Here is a 27,088-nt window from a genome sequence, read left to right on the forward strand (position 1 = left end):
TTCCACTTGGAAAAGCTGCTGGGTCCCTGGTTGGAGGTGAGGGAGGAGGTATAGGAACGAGTGTTACATTTCCTGCGAAAGATTGCAAGGGAAAGTACCTGGAGGGCAAATATCTAGTATCTCCGCTCCAGTATCTTTGTGGATAAGTGGATAAGGGGCGGAGGGAACCTGCAAGACTCACAGCGGCTGGAGGCGCAGCTTCCACAGACTGGCCATGGGGAAAGTGCTGCTCGCCTTTCTCGCGGTCCTCCTCGCCATTTTCGCTCGCACTTTCCTTGACGTGTGGTAAGTAAAGCGGATCTTTCTCTCAGGCCCCGAAAGGCAGTCACAGGAGCGGGGTTGTTGCGGGCTCCGCGGTCCGCACTCCGGCGTAGCTGCCGGCTGAGCTGAGCTGAGCGGACGGCCACAGCCCCTCGTGGGAAACAACGTGAAAACATCGTTTCAGTCAAAACATTTTGGTTTTTTTGCTAAATGGTTCTCACTAGTATTTGCATTCTGACACTTGTCATTAACAGCCTTTTTTCTTCTTTATATTCCTCTACCTTTTTCATTATTCATGGCACTGATTTGTTTGCCTTTCTTTGTCCTCTCGTGTGATTATTCCTAAACTGCACCCGATCTTCCTTTTCCTTTGCTCTGTTATACATTTTCCTTTCAAGTTTTGATTCCAATTCATCTGGGTCAGATCAACTCTCATCCCATGGAAATTGACCTTCCTTCAATTTTTAAACTTTTACTTTTGATTGCTTCTCTTTTTCTATGGCTAACCTAAATCTGACCACTATCGCCAAATTGTGCCCCTGCTTATAACAAGTTTCTAAACAGGTTCTATTATTTCTGTTGTTTCACAGCAATAAATTAGGCGTGTTCAAAGATCTGGCAGAAATTGAACCTGGTAATTGCCATCTAATCAAAGGAATTGGTACGTAGTGTTCCATTATTTGCTCGTTTTAGCTTCAACATAAGATGTTTGTCAAAAGCAAATGTTCATGCATCTGATGCATTATACCAGAATTATCATGCTTGATATGATGGATTTTACATGAATGTGCAAATTTAGCGAAAGTTAGTGAATTTAAATTCAGAAGAAAGCAACTCTTCCCAGACAGCATTCGCACGTCTGCGGAAACAATAATTTGGGGTAAATGTAAATGGGCGCAGATCCTTGAAGGATAGTGAGTAGATCAAGAAAACTGCTTTGAGATACAAGAGACTGCAGATGCTGGAATCTTGAGTAAAAAACAAACTGCTGGAGGAACTCAGCTGGTCAAGCAGCATCTGTAGAGGGAATGGGCAAATTATATTTGGGGTCAGGGCCCTTTGTGAGACTCATTTGGATCTGATCATTACTCTGAAGAACGGCCCCAACCTAAAATATCATTTATCCATTCTTTTCACAGATGCTGCCTGACCCACTGAGTTACTCCTGATTTCTATTTTCCCAAGAAAAACTGCTTCCATTAAAAAAAAAAGTGGTATTGAAATGTAAAGGCGTCAAAAGCAGAAGTTCAGTTTAGAGAAGAGTCTGAGACTCTGATGTGAAACAGAGGATTGTGAGATATGAGGATGCAAGGGACGTGGATGTCCTTGAACGCCAGTCACTAAAAGCAAATGTTCATTATATATCAGGCAGTATTGAGACAGGAGCAATGATTTTTTTACTTCATTTATAAGGGTCAAGGTGAGATCACACACGTGTTGTGCTTCAGCAAGCAAGATTCCTATCTGGGACACATGACAATAAAACTCTCTTGACCCGTGACAAAAGATATACTTTCTGTAGAGGGGACACGATTAAGGTCTGCAGTTAAATGAGAAGATTAATGTTTGTCAACTATAGCAAAAACCAGGCAGCTTCAGAACAATCAGATATAGTCCTGTTCTCGACCCTAAACATCACCCATTCCTTCTCTCCAGAGGTGCTGCCTGTCCCACTGAGTTACACCAGCATTTTGTGTCTACCCTCAACAGACATACTCTTCCTTTGTGTTCTGGACCCCTAGTGGAATGTCTGCTTGGTGGCCTAAGTTATTATCAATCTTCCCTGAAACAGCCCAGTATTTATCATGATGTAATCCAGAATGGTGGCATTCAGTGTTTCTGACAATACTAACCAACTCAAATACCTGAGACAGTTGCGTTCAATCTAAAAGGAGATGGTTAAAATCTGTAGACTATTTAAATTATGGATGTTAATAGACAGGTGAAAAACTAGTCAAGGTAGAAATGTTAGCTTTCAGTGACTGGTGTATAAGGAATTGTCTAGTCAAGTCAAGTTTATTGTCATACAGTATGCACAAACATGATGATGTACAGGTACAATGAACATCTTGCTATTGTGATTTGTAGAACAGTTTACCTTTCTGTTTTTCATATCAAAGTGGATAATTTCACATTTGTCTGTGTTATATTGCATATGCCATTTATTTGCCCATTTGCTCAACATATCAAAATCATCTTTTAGTCTCTTTGCATTCTACAGGTCACTCACAATCCTGCTCTGTTTCATGTCTTAGACTCTAAGAGACTTAGACTCTACTTTTCCTAAAACCTCTGTTTTCTAAAACCTTGGATTTCAACCTGATTTTTAAAAAAAGCAAACCTTTTGATCTTCGAAGATACGCACATATCTACATTTATATTTGCCCCAGATCTCTCTTCCAGTATCTGTATAGATGTTTTCTGAGAGCAGATCTTTCCTGCCAAGCTCAAATTCACTAACAGCTGCTAAATTTGTATACTTGTAAAATCCATCACAACAAACCAATTAATCTTAGTTCATCATACTTCTGAGTTTTGAGTCTCTAGTTGTAAATTTAGAAATTGTGCCATGTACATTGAAGTACAAATCATTGAACTCAAACACCACAGTTGTACGAATTCTGAAATAAAAACACAAATTGCTGGAAATATTCCTGTGAGGATTTTTTTCACAATGAATATTGACTTTATTTCCGAATCATTAATATACTAAAATTAATTGTCCTAGTGCCAACTCCTGGGATACTCCAAAGTGTATTTCTATCCAGTGTGAAAAAATTTTTTCACTGCTACTCACAATACAATTTCTGACTTGACTGGGTGCTTCTGGCCCTTGCATTCCATGGGCTTTGATTATGATGACAAGCTTGGTATGAGGCATTTTTCACAAGTATTCTTGTCCAGAAACACCATTATATTGATTATTCCCATGACCACATCAAAAGAGTTCAAAAATGACAGATCTGAGGCATTTGATGAAAAATATTCTATTTATGCCAAGATGTTTGTTGAATTATTCAAGTTATTTGTACCTTTATTATATCTGCATTGTGCATATTCTCTAGACTAATGTGTTCTGGTTTCTCCTTCATTGCCAAATAGAAACTGAGATTTAATGTCTTCTTGTTCCAGAATATGGGTCTGAAGATATTAGCATTCTTCCCGGAGGGTTGGCGCTCATCAGCTCTGTGAGTTAGCAGTTGATATCTAACTAACAATTGATTTGTATTAGAAAATACTGTAATTGGAAGTGATTTGAAAACACAAGATGTTCCGTTTTTCTTCAAGTTTTGTTTTAGGATGTTCACGTAGGTTGTTTAGAATCTTATTTTAGCATGTTCAGGTAGGATGTTCACAGTGTAACTATTTTCACTATATTCTGAACGCTTGTTTATTTTCCCTTTTGCACCACCCGATCTACTCATGTATTGTATGATTTGCCTGGGCATTGCACACAACACCATTTTTCTCTGTACTTTGGCACAGTGACAATAATAATAAACCAAAGAAAACCAAACCAAACTTTTCATGAGCCATTTGCACATGTGATTTGGAAATTCAATTGGCTTGGTTTTCCTTAGTTCACTTCCTTTAAAAGAAAATTTGGATTCAAGGAATAAGAGCAATGCTACAGGCACGTGTCTGCCAATGTACTCTATGAATGCTGATCCATATTGTTTCTCAATACTTACCTTTTAATGTTTGTTCTCAGCTATAAAATTTGGTTGAAAGCACATGTTCAGATTGATCTTTGGGAATCAATTCATATTACAATGAATCACAAACATAAATAATAATAATAATAATAATGGATGGGATTTATATAGCGCCTTTCTAATACTCAAGGCGCTTTACATCGCATTATTCATTCACTCCTCAGTCACACTCGGTGGTGGTAAGCTACCTCTGTAGCCACAGCTGCCCTGGGGCAGACTGACGGAAGCGTGGCTGCCAATCTGCGCCTACGGCCCCTCCGACCACCACCAATCACTCACACACATTCACACACAGGCAAAGGTGGGTGAAGTGTCTTGCCCAAGGACACAACGACAGTATGCACTCCAAGCGGGATTCGAACCGGCTACCTTCCGGTTGCCAGCCGAACACTTAGTCCATTGTGCCATCTGTCGTAAATAATGAATATAACTCTTTGTTCATTTTCAGTAGCTATTAGAACTCTGAAGTTCAAAACTTGTTCACTGTGAGAGATCAGTAGGGCACCTGGGACCAAGGCCTGTCCACACAAGTTGACAGATGGCCAAGGCACTTGCCCCACAACCAAAGTAAATCACTGAACTATTGTCAAACGAATGTTCATAGCTTTGGCTTTGTAATTCAAAAGGATCCTTAAATTCATAATACAAGAAAATTATTATAAGCTTGCAAACTGTTGGTAAATTTTATAAACTAATATACATCTTCTGAAATTTCTCTTTTGGTTTTGCTTTTTAAAACAACTAGTCAGTAGATTATTTTTAATAAAATGGAATGTTAGCAGGACTTGGAGATTAAAAAAACTGGCGTTAATTCTGTTGTATAATTTACTTCGAATAATTTTCTTTATAATTTCCTTCTCTTTCCCTATTAATTCCTCTTGTAGACGTCTTCTGGTCCTACAGGTTCACTCCTTTCTGGTGTCTAAATGAACAGTTGAAAACAATGGGTATGCAATCCCAAGCCAAGCCCAACCTGGCATAAGATCTAACGAAAGAGATAAAAAGAGCTACAGATGTTGGAATCTTGATCGAAAAACAGCCTGCTGGGGGACTCGGCAGGTCACGCAGCATCTGTGGTGCGAAGTGGACAGGCAACGTTTTGGGTCAGAACCCTCCTTCAGTCTGAAGAAGGCTGAATTCCACCAGCAATTTGGTTTTTGCTGACATAAGACCCACTAAGGAGCTTTCCCTCTGTAAATTCCAGGGAAATCGCAGAATTTAATATTTTCATGCTTTGACCTCTTAATAGAGTTGGATATTTCTATTCCATAATGCAAAATTGACCAAATGTTTTAAGAATAATTCAAAATATCGTTAGTTTTCAGGGAAGTATATGATATAATTTATCTCCATAGATGCTGTCTCACCCGCTGAGTTTCTCCAGCATTTTTTGTCTACTTGTGATTTAATCACACTGCTCAGTTCCAGTACATAGCTTACAATAATACTTTTATCTATTAGAGACAGCCTGAGGGCTCGTGCAAAATACCTGCTCTGCAGGAATGTGCAAAGATTAATTGTACTTTAAAATGTTAAAAATGTGCTTGTTTTTGTATGGTTAGAACTTAAATTATGTTGCTTCACATTGAGCATGCTTAATTTCCATTACAACAAGATAAAACCTTTTCTTCATTTCTTACTTGTACACGTGCTTTTAAGGGCCTGAAATATCCATTGCTGCCTCAACCTTCCCCTGATCAGCCTGGGCAGATTTTCCTGGTGGATTTAAACAAGCCAACCTTGAGAGCTGAGGAACTGAGAATAAGTCGTGGCTTTGATGTGGAATCATTTAATCCACATGGATTGAGCACATACGTAGAGAAAGGTAAAGTTTTTCATTGATTATTGTTCACCTGGGAGGAGTGGAGGGGAAAGTATCATGAAGCAATAAACTGACTACAGAAAGTCCTGGATAGATTTCCAATTAAATGCAGTATTTATTTTGATCCTTGTTGTTTGAAGTTGGGACAGTATTAGAAGTAATGGATACTGGTTGTTGAAACATCAAGTAATTATGAAATAATGTTGCCATCCCTCTTGACTGGACCCAAGTCTTTCTTAATCTTAGTGTATTCTTTGCCCTTCTCATTGTGAGCAGTGGGGCAAGTTTTCCACTGAGATGCAAGACAGATGTGAACATAGAACAGTACTGCACAAGAACAGGTCCTTCGGCCCACAATGTCTGTGCCAAACATGATGCTTGCTTATTGACTCTTATCTTATCTGAAACCTACCAAATAATGAAAGGCTTAGATAGAGTGGATGTGCAGAGGATGTTTCCAGTAGTGGGATAGTCTAGGACTGGAAGCCAAAGCCTCAGAATAAAAGGACATATCTTTAGAATGAAGTTGAGGAGGAATTTCTGTAGCCTGAGGGTGGTGAATCTGAGGAATGCATTGCCATAGACGACTGTGGAGGCCAAAGCAGAGATTGATAGGATTATTAAGGGTGTCAAAGGTTTTAGGGAGAAGGCAGGAGAATGGGTTGAGAGGAAAAAATAGATCTGCCATTATCGAATGGCGGAGCAGACCCAATGGGCTGAATGGCCCAATACTACTCTTATCTTATGCACATAATTCATTCCATTCATAGTCATCGAGGCATACAGCTTGGATCAGACCCTTCATCCCAACTGGCCCACACCGACCAACATACCCAATCTTCACTAGTCCCACCTGCCTGCATTTGGCCTACATCCTTATAAACCTTTCATATTAATGTACCTGTCCATATTAAACCTTTCTTATCCATGTACCTGTTCATATCTATGTTTATCCACATGGCTATCCAATAGTCTCTTAAATTCCAGTATTGTAGCCATCACACCCCACAGCATGCTCCAGGCACTTGCCACCCTCTGTGGATCTCCTTTAAACTTTGCTCCTCTTATCATATGCTCTCTTGATTTTGACATCCTGGGAAAAAGGTTCTGACTGTCTACCCTATCTATGCCTCCTAATTGTATATACTTCTATCAGGTCTCCCTGCAACCTCTGGCGTTCCAGAGAAATCAATCCAAATCTGTTCACCCTCTCCCTGTAGTTAATATCCCCTAATCCTGGCATCATTCTGGTAAATTTCTCAGCACCCTTTCCAAAAACCCCACATCTTCCCTGTAATGGGACGACCAGCACTGCACAGATACTTCAAATGTGGCCTAACCAAAGTCCTATAAAGCTTCATCATGACCTTCTGACTCTTATACTCAATGGCTTGAACTATGAAAGTATACCATATGCCCTCTTCACCACTCTATCTACTTGCAAAGTCACTTTCAGGGAGTTATGGACCTGGACCCCAAGATCCCTCTGCACATTGATGCTGTTAATCTTGCTTGCAACTGGATCCTCGACTTCCTGACCAACAGACCCCAATCAATGAGGATAGGGGACAAATCATCCTCCACGATACTCCTCAACACGGGGGCTTCGCAAGGATGCATTCTCAGACCGCTTCTTTACTCCTTGTACACCCATGACTGCGCAGACATGTACAAATCTAGTTCAGATTTCAAATTCGCAGACGACACCACCATTGTGGGCCGGATATCAAATAATGATGAGACTGAGTACAGGAAGGAGATTGAGATTTGATGTCGGGAGTGCAATGTTTCTCTCAACGTCAGCAAGACAAAGGAGATAGTGATCGACTTCAGGAAGTGAAGCGGTTCACATACCTCAATTTGCATTGATGGTGCTGAAATAGAGATGGTTGAAAACTTCAAATTCCTAGGAGTCAATATTACCAACAACCTCCTGGATCACCCATATTGAAGCAACGACCAAGAAGGCACATTAACGCCTCTACTTCCTTAGAGGCTTAGGAAGTTTGGAATGTCCCCAACACCGCTCACCAACTTCTGCAGATGCACCATAGAAAGCATTTTATCAGGATGCATCACAGCTTGGTTTGGGAACAGCTCCATCCAGGATCGCAAGAAATTGCAGCGAATTATGGACACAGCCCAGGCCATCACAAAATCCAACCACCCTTCTATTGATTCCATTTATACATCACGCTGCCTAGACAAGGCCAACAGCATAATCAAGGACGAGTCGCACCTGGCCACTCCCTCCTCCCCTCTCCCAACAAGCAAAAGGTATAGAAGTGTGATAACGCACAACAACAGATTCAGAGACAGTTTCTTCCCAGCTGTTATCAGGCAACTAAATCATCCTATCATAAACAGAGAGCAGTGCTGAACTACCATCCACCTCTTTAGTAACTATCCTTGATCGGACTTTGCTGGCTTTACCTTGCACCAAACGTCATTGTAATCATGTATTGTCTTTCTGCTGACTGGTTAGCACGCAACCAAAGGTTTTCATTGTACCACGGTACACGTGACAATAAGCTAAACTAAACTATGACCTATTCAGTCACCCAGACGATTCTGAGGATGCCTAGCTGCTGGTCGTTTCCCTAATAGGGTCTGTAAGGAGCTGCAAATTGACAAACTTCACAGGTGCGGTCCTTAGGGACACTGGAAGTCGTCTTAAATTCCCACATCCTGCAGGAGGAGCATACAATTGCTCTAACTGCCATCTTTACTGCATCAGACAAAGGGAAACAGATATTTTTCTCGGTCGAAGGATGTAACTAGTGGAGTGTTCCCAGGATCAGTTCTTGGTCCTCATTTAGTTGCCATTTATATAGGTGACATCGAGGAGGGGGCAGAGGGTAAGGTAGGACGTTCTGTTGCAATTGGGATACTTGGACAGGCCAATTGGATGTGGAAAGTGTGAATGAGTGGGTGAAAACTTGACAACTGGAGTTAAATGCGGAAAAATGTAAGGGTATGTAATTTGGTAAGAGAAAGGTAAAGAAGGCTGTTATCTAATGGAGAAAATTCACTGCTGAATGAAGTACTGGTGATAGATAATAAGTGTTCTTGTGTACAAATGGCAAAAGTGTTATCAAGGAGGTGCAGCATGTGGTTAGAATGTCAAACAGCATATTGGCCTTTATTGCAAGAGGGTTGGAAGTACTGTTACAATTGAGTAAGATACTGGTGAGGCTTCACCAGTATGTTGAACATGGTTTTGGTCATCTTAACCGAAGATATGATGTATTGGAGGCAGTCCAAAAAAAGATTAATGGGGCTGATTGATAATTAGAAAAGTGACTGATGATTGGAAAAGTGACTCTGATAAGTGTAAACGTTTCCTACAATTATAGATGTTGTTTCTTATAATTCTAGATGGTACTATTCTCGTTTTTGTTGTGAATCATCCGAAGCATGACAGCACTGTGGAACTTTTTAAATTTGAAGAAGAACATCATAGTCTGACTCATTTAAAGACTATCCGACACAATCTTTTAAACAAGTACGTTGTGCGAATGTAAACTAATTCATTTTTGATTGATGAGCAATCTGGAATGATAAGAAATGTATTTTTTATAAAGATGAGTCAATAATAGTTTGACTGAAGAATGGTTAACAGGCCTTGTTACACGATTGTTTATATAAATGTTGCAATGCCCATCTAAGGGTTGGAGAGTCCACAGAAGATGTAGACTCTTATCCCATTCTTTCACATCATGTGTGTTGAATACCCAGGCAACATGTTGTTGCTATTGGGATTTATTTTAACAAGATATTTTAAATTTGTTCATTTAACTTGGGATTTTGAGGATAATTTGGCAGTATAAATACGTGTCGAGAACATTAATTTGTACTGTATTATAGTCTGATCCTTTTAAAATCCTGTTAAATTTATTCGCCAAGATTAAATTGAGTGGATGGTGATCTGAGTCGCATACTGAGAATTGTAAATGAGTCCATTGCCTCTTCTAGTTTTGTGCTGATCTAGAATTGACCATTTTATATATTTCTGAATTCAGATCATTTTGTAAAAATAGAAATAGTTATGATCCAAACAATTCATGCACAAATTTTCATTAATTCCAATCTGATGGATTTGTTTTCCCTGCTTCAGTCAATTTCTTATCCATTCTCAGTTGTTGACAAATAATTTCTGGCTAGGTTTGATTAATTATTTTATATGCAACATGCCTTTTGGAAGTTGAGATCCAATCACTTGTGTGTGGGCTTTAATATCATTGTTCGATCAGAAGGAAGTGAGACTGAAACCAGGAGAATGGAATAGTCCTTAGTAGGAAATTGGATGGATGAAAGTGTGGTTATGTTATGCAGATTGTCAGTGGGTTAATAGTGAACATAATTCCATTATCTTCTATATTACTAAAAGTCTGATCTTGACCACTTCCTGTTGTTCTGTATATTGATTTTAGAAAAAAACACTGCCACTTACGGCTGTAATTTTTGGCCATCTTACTCAGAGTCCCCCTCTGCTGCGCAGGACAAGAGGATTTTTCCCATCGATGAAAAGTAAAAGAGTTATTAGTGTTTAAAAAATGTTGAGATTCTCTCTCCTGAAGGCCATGCCCCTTCTGGAGGGACTATAAAATCCGGAAGTATTGAGTGCCTCAGTCAGTCTCTGCAAAATGGGGGAGTGAGAGGGTCACGTCTCTCAGTCTGAGCTGTGAATAACACTGAACACATGTCTACTAAACTGTGAGTGGTTTTACTAACCTGTTAGTGCCCTTAATGTGGTTTGAAAATATAGTTTGGAAATGCTAAAGCTGTGTTGCCTTTGGTTTGGAAATGCTACAGCTGTGTTGCCTTTGGTTTGGAAATGCTAAAGCTGTGGTGTCTGTCTTTGGTTTGGAAATGCTAAAGCTGTGTTGCCTTTGGTTTGGAAATGCTAAAGCTGTGCTGTCTTTGGTTTGGAAATGCTAAAGCTGTGCTGCCTTTGGTTTGGAAATGCTAAAGCTGTGTTGCCTTTGGTTTGGAAATGCTAAAGCTGTGTTGCCTAATTAAAGTTGCCTTGCCTAATTAAAGTTGCTTTGCCTAATTAAAGTTGTCTTGCCTAATTAAAGTTGCCTAGCCTAATTAAAGTTGCCTTGCCTAATTAAAGTTGTCTTGACTAATTAAAGTTGCCTTGACTAATTAAAGTTGCCTTGCCTTCTATATAATTAAAAGTCTAATCTTGATCACTTCCTGTTTGCGCTTTATATTGATTTTAGAAAAACCGCAACCTCGTACGGCTGTAATTTTCGGCCATCTTACTCAGAGTCCCCCCTCCGCTCATCAGGTGCCGAGGATTTTTACCATAGATGAAAAATAAGAGTTATTAGTGTTTAAAAAATGTTGAGATTCTCTCTCCTGTCAATCACGCCATGAAGGCCACGGCCTTCTGGTGGGAGAGGGGGAGGGAGTATAAAACACAGAAGTGTGGGTGTGGCTCAGTCTCTGCAAGACGGAGGAGGGAGAGGTCACGACTCGCTGTCTTTAGTGGCCTTGCACCCTGCTTGAAATGGTATGAAACTGCACTTGAATTTGGTGGCCTTGCACCCTGCTTGAAATGGAATTTCAAGGAATAACTGTGAGTCAACTGCCAGTCCACCAGCCGTGAGTGAGTGAGCTGCCAGCACAACAAGCTTGAGTGACTGAGCTGCCAGCCCAAGAATCCATTCGGCCCACAATGTCCATACTAGCCCTCTGGAAACCAGGCCCTTCAGCCCACAACACCCATACTAGCGCACCAGAAAGCCCCCCCAACCCCCACCCACTGGCCACCAATATTGGAATTGGTGGAGAGGTGGAATATTGCGTTGGGGGACCAGCCCTCACGTGTGATGCTGGGACCCAAAGGATCCCACTTAATCTAGTTATTATTATTATTTATTCCCCAAAAACCCCCAAAGACATACAGGTATGTAGGTTAATTGGCTTGGTGTATGGTTTGGTGTATGTGTAAATTGTCCCTAGTGTGTGTAGGATAGTGTTAATTTGCGGGGATCACTGGTCGGTGCGGTATCGGTTGGCCGAAAGGCCTGTTTTCACGCTGTATCTCTAAAACTTAAAGCTAGAACTAAAAATAGAAAAAATTCCTTGCGGCTCATCTGTCAGTCCCCTGAGTCTGCTTGCCAGGTAACCTGACAATAATAGTCAAATGTATTTAATGTAACCAAAACATAGTCCACAAAAGATTGTCGCAGAGGTAGGGTTGTGCAGTGTGGTTAAAACATCTGATGTTGGGAAGAAGCTCAGACTCCTGTACCACCTTCTTGAAGGTAGCAGGGAGATGACCGCATGGCCAAGATGGTGTGGGTCTTTGTTGCTATTAGCTGCATCTGCATGAAGTTGCGCTTCCTGTAGACCCCTTTGATGGTGGGAGGTTATTACCAGGCAATGCCCACCACTTTCTGCAGCCTCTTTCAATCCTGGGTGCTAAGAGTTACCAAAAGCTGGGACGTCACGTTACAGCTTTATAAAAGATTGGTTAGGTCACACTTGGATTACTGTATGCATTCTGATCACCACACCACAGAAAGGAAGTGATTGTGCTAGAGAGGGTGCAGAGAGGTTTGTTAAGCCCGTCACACTTTCACGACCTAATTGGTGACCTCGGTCGAGTTTGCCCTTGACTCATATTCGCAGCATGGTCGCCACGAGGTCGTAGGAGGTCTTCGTAACTCTTCCTCATGCTCATGAGTGGTCTCCGTGTACTTGTGGCCTCAAGTAGGTCGCGGCGTTTTTTCCAGCCTGATAAAAAATGTCCACGAGTAAAAAAAAGGATGGCATGGAAATAATTGACACTTTTTACTCATAGGTAGGTCGTAGTAGATCGTGATGGTAGTCGTAGATAGTCGTGGGTAGTCGTAGGCAGTCATAGGTCGGTAACTGGCCCGAGAAAAAAAATGCAAACATGATATAATTTTATCATGTGATCATTTTCCATTTGTAGCTAGTCATAGTTGGTCTTAGGTGTGGAAGACTGAGGTAGAGGGGGGTCGTAGGAGGTCGTAGACAGTAGTAGGAGGTCGTAGACATAGTCGTAGGAGGTCGTAAGAGGTCTTTTTCTTCAGTGAGTCAACACGACCTTGACATTTTTTTCAACTCGTCTAGGGTCTTCTAAACTTGTGGATTAGGTCATCCAGTGGGACAGGCCCTTTAGGACCATGTCTGGAATGGAGCGTTTCGGTCATAAGGAGAGACGGCATAGGTGGATTTTGTTTTCAATGGAGTGGAAGAGGCTGACGGGTGACTTGATAGAGTTATGTAATATTTTGAGGGGCATAGATATGGTAGATATGGTGGGGTTCTATAGCGGGAAAGGTAGTGTAAATCCTGGCCAAAATGGAGCCAGAAGAGAACCAAAATAAAGTACAGAATCCATGCATTCACAAGGCCTGATGGTTAACTCTGCAGAAGAAGCCACAAGCTGCTGACTGGTGCCAGGAAGTCTAGGTCCCAGATCAATGTTGCAGATAAGAAATGTATGAGTATCTCTTCAATTTTCAGTATGAATAAGATTCTTGCAGAGGACCTCAAAGGTATTGTGAATGCATGAGTTTGATTGGGTTGCTGCAAAAGAATTGTAAATAATGTAAATAATGTTGCAAGACATTTACCCTGCTGTTTGTTGATTGGCCAAAGTGTTAAGCCCTGGCAGGATTGATTTGAGTTCCAGGGTAAATGTCGCATTATTCAGTTAGTTAGCTTCCTTCCCAAAGCTTCTGCCAGAAACATTGTATGGAAGACTTTGTAATTAGTTTGGGCAATATTTACAGTAGGAGATTCAGAATGGATCAGAAAATGAGTATTTCTGCAGAGTGGTTGAAGGGTGGAATCTGCTACCTGAAGAGGTGGTGGAAGCAGGTATCCTCACAATATTTAAGTATCCAGATAAGTACTTGAATCATCAAGACACAGATGTACAGACCTAACTAAGGTAAATGGGATATGTGTGGATAGGTACAAAGGCTGACATGGACATGGTGTGTCAACAATCCTGTTTCTGTGCTGCATGACTATGACCAGGGCTGCCAACATTGGGTGAGAGTTGGGAGTGAGAAATTGCGAGCGGGGGGGGGGGGGGGGGGGGGGGGGGAGGAGGAGGGGGGGGGGGAGGAGGAGGGGAGGGGGGGGGGAGGAGGGGAGGGGGGGGGAGGAGGGTGTCCCCCTCACATTGGAATTATGCAATATGGTGCATACTGCAGCGAGTCTTTTAACTTACACTTGAATACAATATATATGCTTTAAATTGGATTGGAGCGTTTTTGAAAGGGGGGAGGCTGTGCGATCACTGATCACTGGCCTTGGGGGTACCCGGTGAGGGAGTGGAGCAACCGAGTGGGGAGAGGGTGTGGAAGAAGGATGTACCCCCTCCAAGGGTAGGAACTTTTTTAAATTTGATGTATTAAAATCATGTTTTAGTGCACTGTAGAAGTATGATTTCAATGTTTTTTGTATGAAGTATTTTTAAGAGGTAACTTTTTAAGGGGTAACTTTATCCACACAAAGGGTGATGGGTGTATGGAACAAGCTGCCAGAGGAGGTAGTTGAGGCAGGGACCATCCCAGCATTTAAGAAAAAGTTAGACTGATATATGGATAGGACAGGTTTGGAGGTATGGACCAAAAGCAGGTAGCATAGCTGGGACATATTGGCGGGTGTGGGCAAGTTGCGCCGAAGGGCTTGTTTTCACACTGTATCACTCTATGACTACATTATACCTCCACCATGCATAAATGATTCAAAATCAAGTGATCGAGTTTTATTGCCATATACTCAAGCATAGAAACATAGAAAATAGGTGCAGGAATAGGCCATCGCCCCTTCGAGCCAGCACTGCCATTCAATATGATCGGCCATTCATCTAAAATCAGTACCTCTTTCCTGTTTTTTCCCCATATCCCTTGATGTTGTTAGCTCCAAGAATTAAATGTAACTCTCTCTTGAAAACATTCAGTGAATTGGCCTGCACTGCCTTCTGTGGCAGAGAATTCCACAGATTCACAACTCTCTGCGTGAAGAAAGTTTGTTCTCATCTTTCCTAACTGCCTCCCCCTTTATTCTTAAACTGTGACCCATGGTTCTGAACGCCCTCAACATCGGGAACATTTTTCTTGCAGTTACAGTAAGTGAAAATCTAGCAGGCAAGCAGGATGCTTTCACCAACCACCCCCATTTGAAGTCCACAATCTTCCACCGTTTCTACCCAGTGCTTGGTACTTACTTCCAGCAGCCACTGGTTGTCCTCCAGGATGCACTCTCTCTCCTCTCAACCCCCCTCCATCTCTCTTTCCCCTCTCTCTCTCTCTCCTCTCTCTGTTTCTCCTCTCACCCCTGTCTCCCCCTCTCACTCTCTCCCCTTCCCTCTCTTCTCTCCCCCCCTCTCTCCTCTTCCCCCTCTCTCCGTCCCACCTCTCTCTCCCCTCTCCTCTCCCCCCCTCTTTCTCTCTCTCCCCTCTCTTTCTCTCTCTCCCCCTCTTCTCTCCCTCCCCCTCTTCTCTCCCTCCCCCTCGCGTCCCCCTCTCTCTTTCTCCCTCCCTCTCTATCTCCCTCTCCACACACTCTCCCTTCTCTCTCTCCCCTCTCACCTCTCTCTCTCATCCCTCCTCTCTCCTCCTCTCTCTCCCCCATATCTCCCTCCCACCTCACTCTTCCCCTGGCTCTCTCTCCTCTCTCTTTCTCCTCTGTCTCTATCTCTCTCTTTCCCCCTCTCTCCCTCTTCCCCCTCTCTCTTTTACCACCCCTCTCTCCCATTCTCTCCTACCCTCTCCAACCCCTCTTTCGTCCCTCTCACCCCTCTCTCCCCCCCCTCCCACCTCACTCTCCCCCCCTTTCTCCCCTACCTTTTTCCCTCTCCCTCTTCTCTCTCTCCATTCACCCCCCCCCTCTCCTCTCACCCCCCTCTCTCTCCCCACTGTCTCCCTGTCTCCTTCCCCCCTCTCTCTCTCTCCACCTCCCTTTGAGAGTCTGTCCCTTCGGCACAGAGACACTCGCGGCAGCGGCGCTTCCGACGCCTCCGACGGCCCGGTACACTCGCACTGTCTGGAGTGCTCCATGGCCGAAGCTGCAGCGAGCGACTCGCTAGCCGCGCAAATACTCGTCAGCCCCGCAAACTCACCAGCCCCGGCTCCCCGCATCTGTAACCGCCCGCTGCTTCCATCCCTCCCTCGGCCCGGGCTCTCCAACACCCGCGGACCATGCAGTTTATCCGAGTTTTGACATTTTTGTTGATCACAGAATTTCTCACCACAGAGCGTGAGAAATTTCTGATCAGTGTGAGGGCGTGAGAGTTTGCTTGAGGGCGTGATTCTCACGCTCAAAGCGTGAGAGTTGGCAGCCCTGTTCACTGTTCATACACACGAATAATAATACAAACATTTTATGCAAGTTCAAACTGTTTGGACAAAAATCACTTGTTACTGCTTTATAACAGTTACTTTAAGACCATTTCAGAAATTATGGCAGTCAACTAACAATCAACTAACAAATTAAAGCAAACTAACAAAAAACATGTTCCCTTTCCTGACTACCTCATAAGTACTTTAACGCTGTTAAATAACAGAGCATAGGGATATTAATCTCAAGATTCAAAATGTGGAAAGTGGGAACAATTTGGCTTAAATGGTAATTTTAAGCCCATTCAGATCTGTATAGAGTCAGTTATGCAACATGTACATGACTGGCACAATTTGTCCATGATGATTAAGTTGGCATTCTGCGTGCCCAGGGACTGGCTGCCGTTCCCAGATCAGCTCGCGTCCCAGGGACTGGCCGCAGTTCTCAGGTCGGCTCGCCTGCCCCGACCCCGCAAAAACAAATTGAAAAAAAAAAACGCGGTTTTTCGGGTTACAGGCCGAAAACCCGTATATTGCATATTGGGAACAGTTTGCAAAAGATCTAAACACACTACTGAGGACTCCTCGTATTTATACTTAATTAATAATCCATGGCCAGTCCGAAACCCCCCCCCCCCCCCCCCCCTCCCCCCCCCCCCCCCAGGTTTTACAACTGATTCACCTGGTTAGTTCCATCTCCGGCTGCTTCATGTTGTCGGCGGCTGCGCATCCAACCAAGAAAGAGAAGAGGCGCGACGTCACTCACAGCCGCCAACTGACGCGCTTCCCCGGACCGCACAGATCCCTGGCACGCGGCGCTAAGGGACAAATTGCGCAGGGACTGAACTCAGCGTGAGAACTCGGTCGTGTGCGTGAGGGCGTGAGAAATTGCTCCAGGGCGTGAGTCTCACGCCAAAAGCGTGAGAGTTGGCAGCCCTGCTATGACTGTATAACTTTATCATTATTTTGAGTAATTCTCTGCTGATTTCTAAAGAATTCCCAATCCTGTGTCCTGCTGCTAATCTTTGCATTGATGTATGCATTTTCATTCAATACCTTCAGTAACTTCTTTCTTGGTCACTTTCATGGTATAGGCTTCTCACTGGAGTATTGTTGAGAATCATGAAATATCTACTTAAATGTCTGCCAATCTTGATCTATATTCTATTCTTTGGCCTATTTTTCCAGTTCACTCTTTCTTCAGTACTGGAATTGAACATTTAAGTTGAGAATACTTCTTTCAAACCGAGGTTTCTCACCCTCAAACTAAATTCGAAAATTTACCATGTTATGATCAGTCTGGAAGTAGATAATGATAGTGCTGTTTGAGGCTCTCAGATAAGCCCATGGATCTGCAGGGATTGGAGGGATATGGATTACATGCAGGCAGAGGAGATTAGTTTAATTTAACATCGCAGACACTGTGGGCCAAAGAACCTTTTTTTGTGTAGTACTGTGCTATGGGATACTTCACTATGATATTATTAATTATTCCTGCCTGTTTACACACGAACAGGTCTAAACTTGCCTGAAAAAATTGAACATAGAACAGTACAACACCAGGAAAGGCCCGTTGGCCCACAATGTCAGCTTTGTTCCTCAAGATATTGGTCTACAGACAATCCTGAGTATACTTAATCAAACGTACTCACGGCCACCCTTGCTAACTTAAATTGTCCAATCAATATGATTAAAATTGCTCTTGATAATCACAATATCTTACTTAAAAGCCTCCATTATTTCTTAATTTACATTATTTTCTGCAGTAGTAATTTCAGGGTAAACTACTTCCCTCAATGAGTAATGCAACAGATTTAAGAAGGGTCACAGGGATGTGTAAGTGTATGACAGGAAGCAGGGTGGGCAGCCCTTAAAACAGTTGCGACCAGTGTTACTGCGAGCCATTTTTGCTGCTTGATATAGATGAAAATAGCCCCGTGTCTTAAATTGCATGTTTATAATATGCTTTCCCTTTAACTTGTCCCTAAATATGTTAAATTTAACCTTTAAATCAATTATTAAATTGAAAGTGTGGTTGGTTCCAATATAGGTTTAAAAGAGCTATAAATTATGACCACTGTAGCACGTGAAAGATTGTAATCTTACAAGCACTAAAGATTGTAATCTCTTACTTTCTAGCACAATTTAGCATTTTTTTAAACAATATAGATATGATGCTATAATTTAACATGTTTTTGAGTAATTTGGAAATTAAGACACAAACATATTACAAAATGAATGTATAAATGATAATGTATTCATGGTTTCCTTTTCCATTTATTCCTCTAGTGTAAATGATATCATAGCAATGAGTTCGCAGAGTTTCTATGCTACGAATGACCATTATTACTCTAATTATTACCTGATGATCCTCGAGTTTTTTTTGGGGCTTTCATTGAGCAATGTTGTTTACTACAGTCCTTTTGAGGTAAAAGTCGTCGCAACAGGATATGGATTTCTCAATGGGATTGATATTTCTGTTGATGGAAAGTGAGTGTATTCTCTTTCATTATCTGACTGCAGTAGAGTTACTCTCAACTTTATGGTATTTGAATGGTGGATTATTTTTGTTTTAGGATTGATTTTTAAGCAGACAAATGGAATATTTGATATTAATCTAATTTATCGCAGACATTCTCTTGCCTGAAAGTGGATGGATTACTAAATTTGGATTGTGTTTTGTAGAATTGTCAACAATAACATCCTGTTCAATCAACCTACGTTAACTTTAGTCATGAAGTAGCAATGACTGATTCATTTAGAAAATTTGTCTTGATTATCATACACCAGTAAACAGCAAGCAGTGTCATGCAGCGATTAAAATGTTTTTTGCGAGTCTACCCAATCTTTTTCTATAAGAAACGTACACTTTCTCCATTTTCTTTGCTTCTCCCTGAAGTTACTAATTACGTATCATCCTGTCTCCAGAAATTGTTAGGTAGGTGCAGCTGGTATCTCTGTGTGGAGTTTGCATGTTCTCCCTGTGACCGTGTTGGTTTGGTCCAGATGCCTCCCACATCCAAAAACATGTGCGGGTTTGCAGGTTAATTGGTCTCTGTAAATTGATCCTGGTGTGTAAGGAGTAGATGCGAAAGTGGGATAAGGTAGAACTAATGTGGACCTGATAGACTCTTCTTCTTCTTCTTCTTCTTCTTTGTCTTCTTGCGAATGAAACATAAACCAAAGGAATAGTTAGATCTCAAGCCGGGTGTTGAGCAGCCAGGTTGTTGTATCTGCGTCAATGTCTGCCAGGCCCTGAGCTCCATTTGGTGGGTGGTAGAGCTGGCACCCAGAGATTACATGGTTGGCTGTCTGTTGTTCTGCTCCGCATTCACAGGCTGGGCTCTGGCAGAGTCCCCATCTCCACATGCTGACATTGAAACGCCCAACGGTACGATGTCTATTGAGCTTCACCCATGCTTCTCTGGGGCGGTCAGACCCTGGACAGCTTTTATCTGGTGAAGAGATGTAGCTGCCCAAGAGATGTAGCTGACTGTAGGGCCTCATTTTCATGATAATCTTAATTACCAGTTCTGTGTTTCTTACTATTCCATATGGTCAGTTGGCCTAACATTGGTTAATACAACTTGATCATTAACCTGAATAAGACACAAAGTGCTGGAGTAACTCAGCGGGTCAAGCAACGTTTCTGGAGAAAATGGCTAGGCTATGTTTTGGGTCAGAATACTTCTTCAGATTCATCTACTTCTCAAGTCCATTTATATAGAGACCATTTTTATGACTTTACGTACCTTTACATTTTCAAAGAATTTCACATTGGAACACCAAAGCCACACTTTTGGCTAAGTTTTGCTGACTTTGGACTTGCAGTTCTCGTACAGATAATGCTCATTTAGGGGATTTTTAAGTTTATATATTCTCAGGTATGCACCTAGAATCTTTAGATCTGTTTGTTTCTCCAATCTATCAGTACTATTTCACATTTGTCTTTGTTACTTTTCTTGTTATATGACACTATCCTAAATTTGTCATTGCTTCTTGCAGTTGGTAATAACTACATACTAGAACATTTGTCATCTGTTGGTTCACAAGTGGGAGGAAATAAATAGTCACTGAGCCAAAAAAAGTTAGTAAATAGGGGAAGATATAACCTGTCTTATGCTACCAGTACTAAGGTATAGCAGCCTGAAAGCTGTAATGTTCAGGTTCAGGAGAAGCTTCTTCCCTCCAACCATCAGGCTATTAAGCACTACAACCTCCAAATAAGCTCCAAACTATGAAGACTTGGGGGCATTATTTTTGTCTTTGCACTATTATTGTTTGATTTTTTTTTTGAGTGCATCTACATACTGGACTTTTGTTGTTTATTATGGGTTTTACAGAGTTCTATGTTGACATATGTGTTTTGCTGCTGCAAGTAATGGACCTGTCCCACTTAGGCGATCACACACACACACACCCCTTCCTTCAACAGCCCGTTATGAGTGAAATTCACACGACACACACCACGATGAACATTAAGATGGTGAAAGCACAGAGTACGGGAAAGTCATTTAAAAGAGGGGGGGGGGGGGAAAGGTGGGAGAAGGGGGGAGAAGAGGGAGACTGGGGGAGAAGGAGTGGAGACAACTTTTAAGAAGCCAGAGATACACAGCTGTGATGCTCGGCGGACGTTAACATTACCGGTTGGTTATCCTTGGTTCTGAAAACTACTGTTTACGTTTTTTTTTCCCCAATGAAATTTACCGGTCAGCACCGGCTACAACCTACGAGAACCTTCGACCTCCTAGCAACCCACTAGGACCTCCAGGCAACCCACCTACGGCACGAGAATTCTCGCTACTCTCCATGGCGGCTTCAATCTGGCTGCCACTAATTTTTCAACATGTTGAAAAATTTGTGCCGACCATATTGAGGCCGTGACTAGTTCCCAGAATGCAGGAACTCCTCACGACCATGAAGGCAACTATCGGCAACCATCTCCTGCAGTCGCCTAAAATGTCGCCTAAAAGTGGGACAGGCCCATTAGAATTTAATTGTTCCGGTTCATACTACTGTATGACAATAAAATATTCCTGATTCTTGACAATTATAAAAGATTCCCAATCAATACTGCATTGTTAATATCTCAATTTTAATGTCTTGAGAGTAAAGATTTCCCCAATGTAAATCCAGTTTTGTGACTTTTGCAATTTAGGTACATTTTCCTTGCAGAGACTGCAGGTCGTAGAATCCTAGTTATGAAAATTAATCCAAATCATATTCTAACTGAAATAAAGGTAAGTCTGTGACAAAAAAATCTTAGTTTCAAAGTTTTAAGACAGTAACATTGTGACATGATTTTTAGTGCCAAAATACGTAAGCTGCAGTCATAGAAACATAGAAAATAGGTGCAGGAGGAAATCTGAAAAATCCCTGTGTATTTTAAAATCATTTACGATCAAGATTGATTTTTAATATTTGTCATTTATGCTTGCCATTCCCTGTACAACCATAGGGATTAACAGCTTTTTCCTATGTTCTTCTCTGTTATTAACTGTTAATGTCAACATTTTAGAAACAATGCCAATCAACTATCATTATTACAAAAAATTAAAAATTATAAACTAATTCTGTCCTTTCCTTGTCTCCCTCAATTAGAAAAGGCAGTTTGTTTGAGTTAATTATAGTCTAGGTGCTCCATAACCTCTGGTCATGATCCATTATTCATATAACAGCCTGAACTGGGAGGAGGAGTCACCTGGGAACATTGTTATATAAATGCAACACCACAGTGGTATAGAACTATTGTAGGTGAACGTTGTTAAGATGCCGTGCCCACTGAACAATGGTGGGAAAATAAAGAGTTCAATTGAGATCAATGAATTCAAATTTGTGCTGGTTCTGCAATGGTACGGTAACCTACCCATGTAGAAAAATATTCAAAGCAGTTGCGATATATAATGAATCAGAAATTAAAGTCCAATCACAGAAATGCTTATTGGGATGGGAAATAAAATGCCTGATTTTAACAGCTGGGTATTAAGCTCAGTCTTAAAAGGGGAAAGGGAAGCTGGGGGAACAATCAGAACTGGATAGTAGGACAGTAATGGACTGACATAAGAAGTAGTGAACACAAAAATGACAAGAAATATTGTAAATGAGAAAGAATGTAGTAACCTTCAAAGGATGTATTTCTCACACGTTGTTATCCCATTGTGGTCTCCACTGGTGACCTGCTCGCCTCAATCCCCTCCCTGCGTACTGCTAGGCAATTTACAATCTTTACTGTCCTCTCTCTGTCCTGATGCAGGATGTCGACCAGAAAGATTGACGTGTCTCTTGTCTTCACAAATGCTACTTAACCCATTGAGTGTTTCCAGCGTTCTTTTTTTGATCTAGATTCTAGTACTTGCAATCTCTTTTGTCTGCATATATGCATGCTGGTGCATAGGCAAACATACAGCATCCAAACTCTTATGTAGAATGTTGAGAGGTATGCTTTGGTAGGAAAAATGAAAAGAGAAGTTTTGCAGCAGAATGTCCTGAAGCGTTTGTTCACAGACTTTTGAATTGAGTGGACTGCTGAGTTCCTCCAGCAGTTTGTATTTGCTCAAGATTCCAGCATCTGCAGTCTCATGTCTCCAATATCCTAGTCAATCTCCTCTGCGCATTGTCCAGATCAGTCACATCATACAGTGTGGAAACAGGCCCTTTGGTCCAATTTGCCCACACCAACCAACATCTATCATCTACTCTAGTCCCACCTGCCTGTGTTTGGCCCATATTCCTCTAAACCTGTCCTTACCATAGTGTGGCAAAAATAATGCACACAATATTTCAAGTATGGTGTAAGTAACCAATGGCTTATTCACCAGTACCATGACTTCCCTGCTCTTTACAACCTGGGTAATGAAGGTAACCATACTGCCTTCATCACCCTATCTGTACTGCCACCTTCAGGGTTCTTTGGACTTATGCACCAAGTTCGATTTGTTTCTTAATAGGTCGATACCATTTACAGTACATGTTCAACCATAATTAGCCCCTCAAAATGTATCCGTTTACACTTATCAGGATGAAATTACATTTGCCAATGAATTTTGTGGAATCCTTTAATTTAGTTTAGAGATACAGCACAGAAACAGGTCCTTCAGCCCACCGAGTCCATGACAACCAGCGATCACCCGTACAGAAATTCTATCCAATACATGAGGACAATTTTACAGAAACCAATGAACCTACAAAACTGCACGTATTGAGTTGTGGGAGGAAACCGGATCATCCGGAAAAAAACCCATGTGGTCAGAGAGAGAATGTACAAACTGTACAGACAGTACCCACAGTCAGGATCAAACCTGGGCCTCTGGCACCGTGAGGCAGCAGCTCTACCACTGTGCCACCCCTATCCTATGATACAGGTACAGTTGGGTGTCATCTCTGCATAGTAAAAGTGTCACAGGTGAGTGATTACAGGACCAGGGATAGCTCCTTGGGATCTTTGGTTGCATGAGAGTGAGGGCTGAGATCATTGATAAAGAACTAGGTTTACTGAGAATGGACACAAAAAGATGGAGTAACTCATCGGGTCAGGCAGCATCTCTGGAGAAAAGGAATAGGTGATGTTTTGGGTCGAGACCCTTCTTCAGACTGAGAATCAGGGAAGAGGGAACAGAGAGATATGAAAAGGTACATAGAACAAATGATATGCAAAAAGACAGATCAAAGCCAGCAACGACGATCAAGGTAAGATGGAGCCAACAATGCTCCATTGTTGGCTGTGGGGAAGACGATAATGAGTAATACAGTGAAATTCAGCAGGACTAGTGAAAATAGTATGGTGACTAGCGTGGGGGGGGGGGAACAGAGAGAGGATGCAAGGGTTACTTGAAGTTAGATAAATCAATATTCATCTTGCTGGATTGTAAGCTGCCCAAACAAAATATCAGGCGCATTTCCTCCAATTTGTGTTTGGCCTCACTTTGACAGTGGAGGACAGAAAGGTCAGTAAGGGAATGCGACGGGAGTTAAAGTGTTTAGCAACCGGGAGATCGCGTCAGTCAAGGCGGTCAAGGTTAGAAAGTTCACAGAGAAGATAACATTGCAAATTGATGGTATTCCAAAAATATTATTTATTCAAGTACTTGTTGATAAATTTTTGTCAATTTGTAAACTGTTTACTACTGTGATTTTTAAAAATTCAACACGCTTAAATGCAAATACTCCGAATGGAAAAAGACAGATACTGAAAAATTATTTTCTATGTGACGTAAAGAAAATTACAATCTAAATCTAAATAGAATCATAAATTTAGCTACATGTAAAGATAGTAAAACCTATACATTAGGGAACATCCAAAATAATGTTATCATTATTAATTATTGGCTCACTATATGCATAGTAAGTTAAATAAGCCAAATATTCCACAATTGGATGCATCCAATCCAATCCAATCCAACTTTATTTGTTAAGCACTTTAAGACAACCAATGTTGACCAAAGTGCTGTACAGAAGAAAAAACAAGACATCATAAACAGACAACATAACAGAACATAACATAACAGCTCACATAAGGCGCATAAATCACATATGAAATACAACAATAAATCAAAAGACATAAAACATGAGTAAAAATAATAGCCATGCAATAAGCAAACAAAATAAGAAACCAATCAAGCAAATAAAGTCGACATCTTACTGGGTATCAAAGGCCACGGAGAAGAGATGGGTTTTAAGAAGAGATTTAAAAACAGACAGAGAAGAGGCCTGTTTAATGTGGAGAGGCAGATCGTTCCATAATTTGGGTGCCGACACAGCAAAGGCACGGTCCCCTCTGAGCTTCCGCTTAGTTTTAGGCCCACTCAGGAGCAGCTGATTATCTGACCTGAGAGAGCGGGCGGGTGTATAAGGGTGTAGAAGCTCAGATAGGTAGGGCGGGGCAAGACCATTTATGGATTTAAAAGCAAATAAAATAATTTTTAAATGGATCCTAAACTGAATAGGCAACCAGTGGAGTGAGGCTAAAATGTGCGAAATGTGCTCATGTTTACGTGTGCCAGTTAAAAGACGTACAGCTGCATTCTGTACCATCTGGAGACGGGCGATGGAGGACCCACTAACCCCCACATACATCTCATATGGTGTTCCTTTTTTTACCCATGGCTAATTCTGAATTCCTGCCAAGATATGGTTGAATCAAAAATGCCTGTTGTATTTCCTAGTTCACGACTTCCACTAGGTAATTTTCATAGCAAGGTTGATCCTAACCCAAAATTTGCCGTGTTATATTTTGCCCAATATAAAGTCATTTTTAATGATTGGATTACGTTATGTAAATTCCCATAGGTAAACGTTTAGATGGGTTATGCAAAATTGTAAAAAGAGAGCAGAAATTACTATTAACATTGTTCTGATGCCGTTGATTTATGTCACAATTAATTCTATTCTCTAGTATAGTACTTTTACTGTTTTAACAGATTGCACAATCATGACGATAAAGCAAATTCACTTTCACAATGCATTGTAGAATGCATATATTTTAGCAATCATAACTGTCTAATTGTTTACTTAATCTTAATGTTGGTTCTTCTGCATGAAGAGTTTGACTGTGGAAATTGCCCCAGACAACCTGGAGGTGGATCCTAAAACTGGAGATATTTGGACTGGTGGTTGTTGGAATGCCTGGAAAATGTTACTGTACAATCCTGAAAATCCCCCAGGATCTGAGGTTTGTTATTTGAAACATTCATTGTTTTACAATTTTTTTAAGCTTTTATAGAAAAAGACTTTTGCTATTAAATCACATATAATGAATTAGGCTTGGCATGATGAATACCATTTGATTGTGGCTAAATGTTTGCTAACATTCTAGAAAGTGTTATATTTGAAAAGTAGATAATGGCACTGTCACTGAAATAAGAAGTTATATTCTGAATGTCCATCAACATTTACTGTTTTCCAAATCTGAGGGGTTTTTATAGTCACAAGAGTATTTTAATCTGAAGACCATTTAAAAATATAGGGATAATAATCAGTTTGATTTTAATGCAGCTCTGAATAAATCTCTTAACATTTTAAACGGATAAAATAAGAAAATAAATTCAGCTTTAACCCAGGAGGGCTACAAGCTGTTGACATTCAAATGGGCAAGAAAGTTTGGTTTTGATTATTGCTTCAGTTAACATTTTTTTTTTTGCACACAGGTAATTAGAATTGAAAACATTCTTTCTAAGGACCCTAAAGTGACTCAAGTGTACGTGAACAATGGAACTGTACTTCAAGGAACATCTGTTGCCACTGTTTATAAAGATAGACTGGTTATTGGCACAATTTTCCACAAAGCTCTCTACTGTGAGTTTGGTCATTCATAACTTTGGATGAAAGTATGCTTTTCCAAACTGTGGTAAATTGCACTTCTGCAGCCATTATAAAACTGTCAATTCAGGGGATATTAATTTTGGTAACATTTGGTAGAAATGATATAGATCATAAGATAATTCCTGTTCGTAAGTGGAATATTACCTATTTTGAGAATTTTTCCAATTGTTTGAAATAGAAGTAAATTCTTACGTAGATGGGTAATGGTATTGCCTCATTTTCTCTATTTCCCATTGTATAATGATTTTGCTGTACATGATGTTGAAGACATTGATCCTGATTCAATGATAGGAGGAAGTTTAAAAAAAATTGATGAAAGAAAACTTCACATAATAGACTTCTACTTTACAATGATCAAAAACATAATGATTGTGAAATGTATTGATGAAAGAAAACTTCACATAATAGACTTCTACTTTACAATGATCAAAAACATAATGATTGTGAAATGTATAGTGCTTTTGTAAAGAAAGCATGAAATATCTAATTGTAATCTTATGTTGATTGATTTATGTTCCATACTGCTTGTCAAAAGTAATGTTTGCCTGTTTCCTCTTAGAAGGCACAATATTGTTTGCAGATTATAAAAAGCTCCCATTTCGTCTAATAACTAAGATTCATTTAATTTTTATAAA

At 40.9% G+C, this 27,088-nt stretch overlaps 1 protein-coding gene across 1 annotated transcript; it reads left to right on the forward strand.

The window, feature by feature from the left end:
* On the forward strand, positions 1-26,754 carry LOC116986755 (serum paraoxonase/arylesterase 2-like). Its single transcript, XM_033042396.1, has 9 exons — positions 1-285; positions 852-922; positions 3,394-3,449; positions 5,637-5,802; positions 9,178-9,304; positions 18,426-18,626; positions 21,295-21,376; positions 25,675-25,803; positions 26,279-26,754. The coding sequence occupies exons 1-9, from the start codon at positions 215-217 to the stop codon at positions 26,444-26,446; spliced, it is 1,071 nt and encodes a 356-aa protein (XP_032898287.1). The 5' UTR covers positions 1-214; the 3' UTR covers positions 26,447-26,754.
* The last annotated feature ends 334 nt before the right edge of the window (positions 26,755-27,088 follow it).

The sequence above is a fragment of the Amblyraja radiata genome, chromosome 2 (assembly GCF_010909765.2).
Source record: "Amblyraja radiata isolate CabotCenter1 chromosome 2, sAmbRad1.1.pri, whole genome shotgun sequence".
Lineage (NCBI taxonomy): Eukaryota > Metazoa > Chordata > Chondrichthyes > Rajiformes > Rajidae > Amblyraja > Amblyraja radiata.

Excerpts from the sequence above, each read along its gene's own strand:
- LOC116986755 (XM_033042396.1), top strand. The coding sequence starts at position 215 with ATGGGGAAAGTGCTGCTCGCCTTTCTCGCGGTCCTCCTCGCCATTTTC. Across the intron at positions 9,305-18,425 it reads CGACACAATCTTTTAAACAA|TGTAAATGATATCATAGCAA; the intron begins GTACGTTGTGCG and ends TTATTCCTCTAG. Across the intron at positions 25,804-26,278 it reads AAAATCCCCCAGGATCTGAG|GTAATTAGAATTGAAAACAT; the intron begins GTTTGTTATTTG and ends TTTTGCACACAG.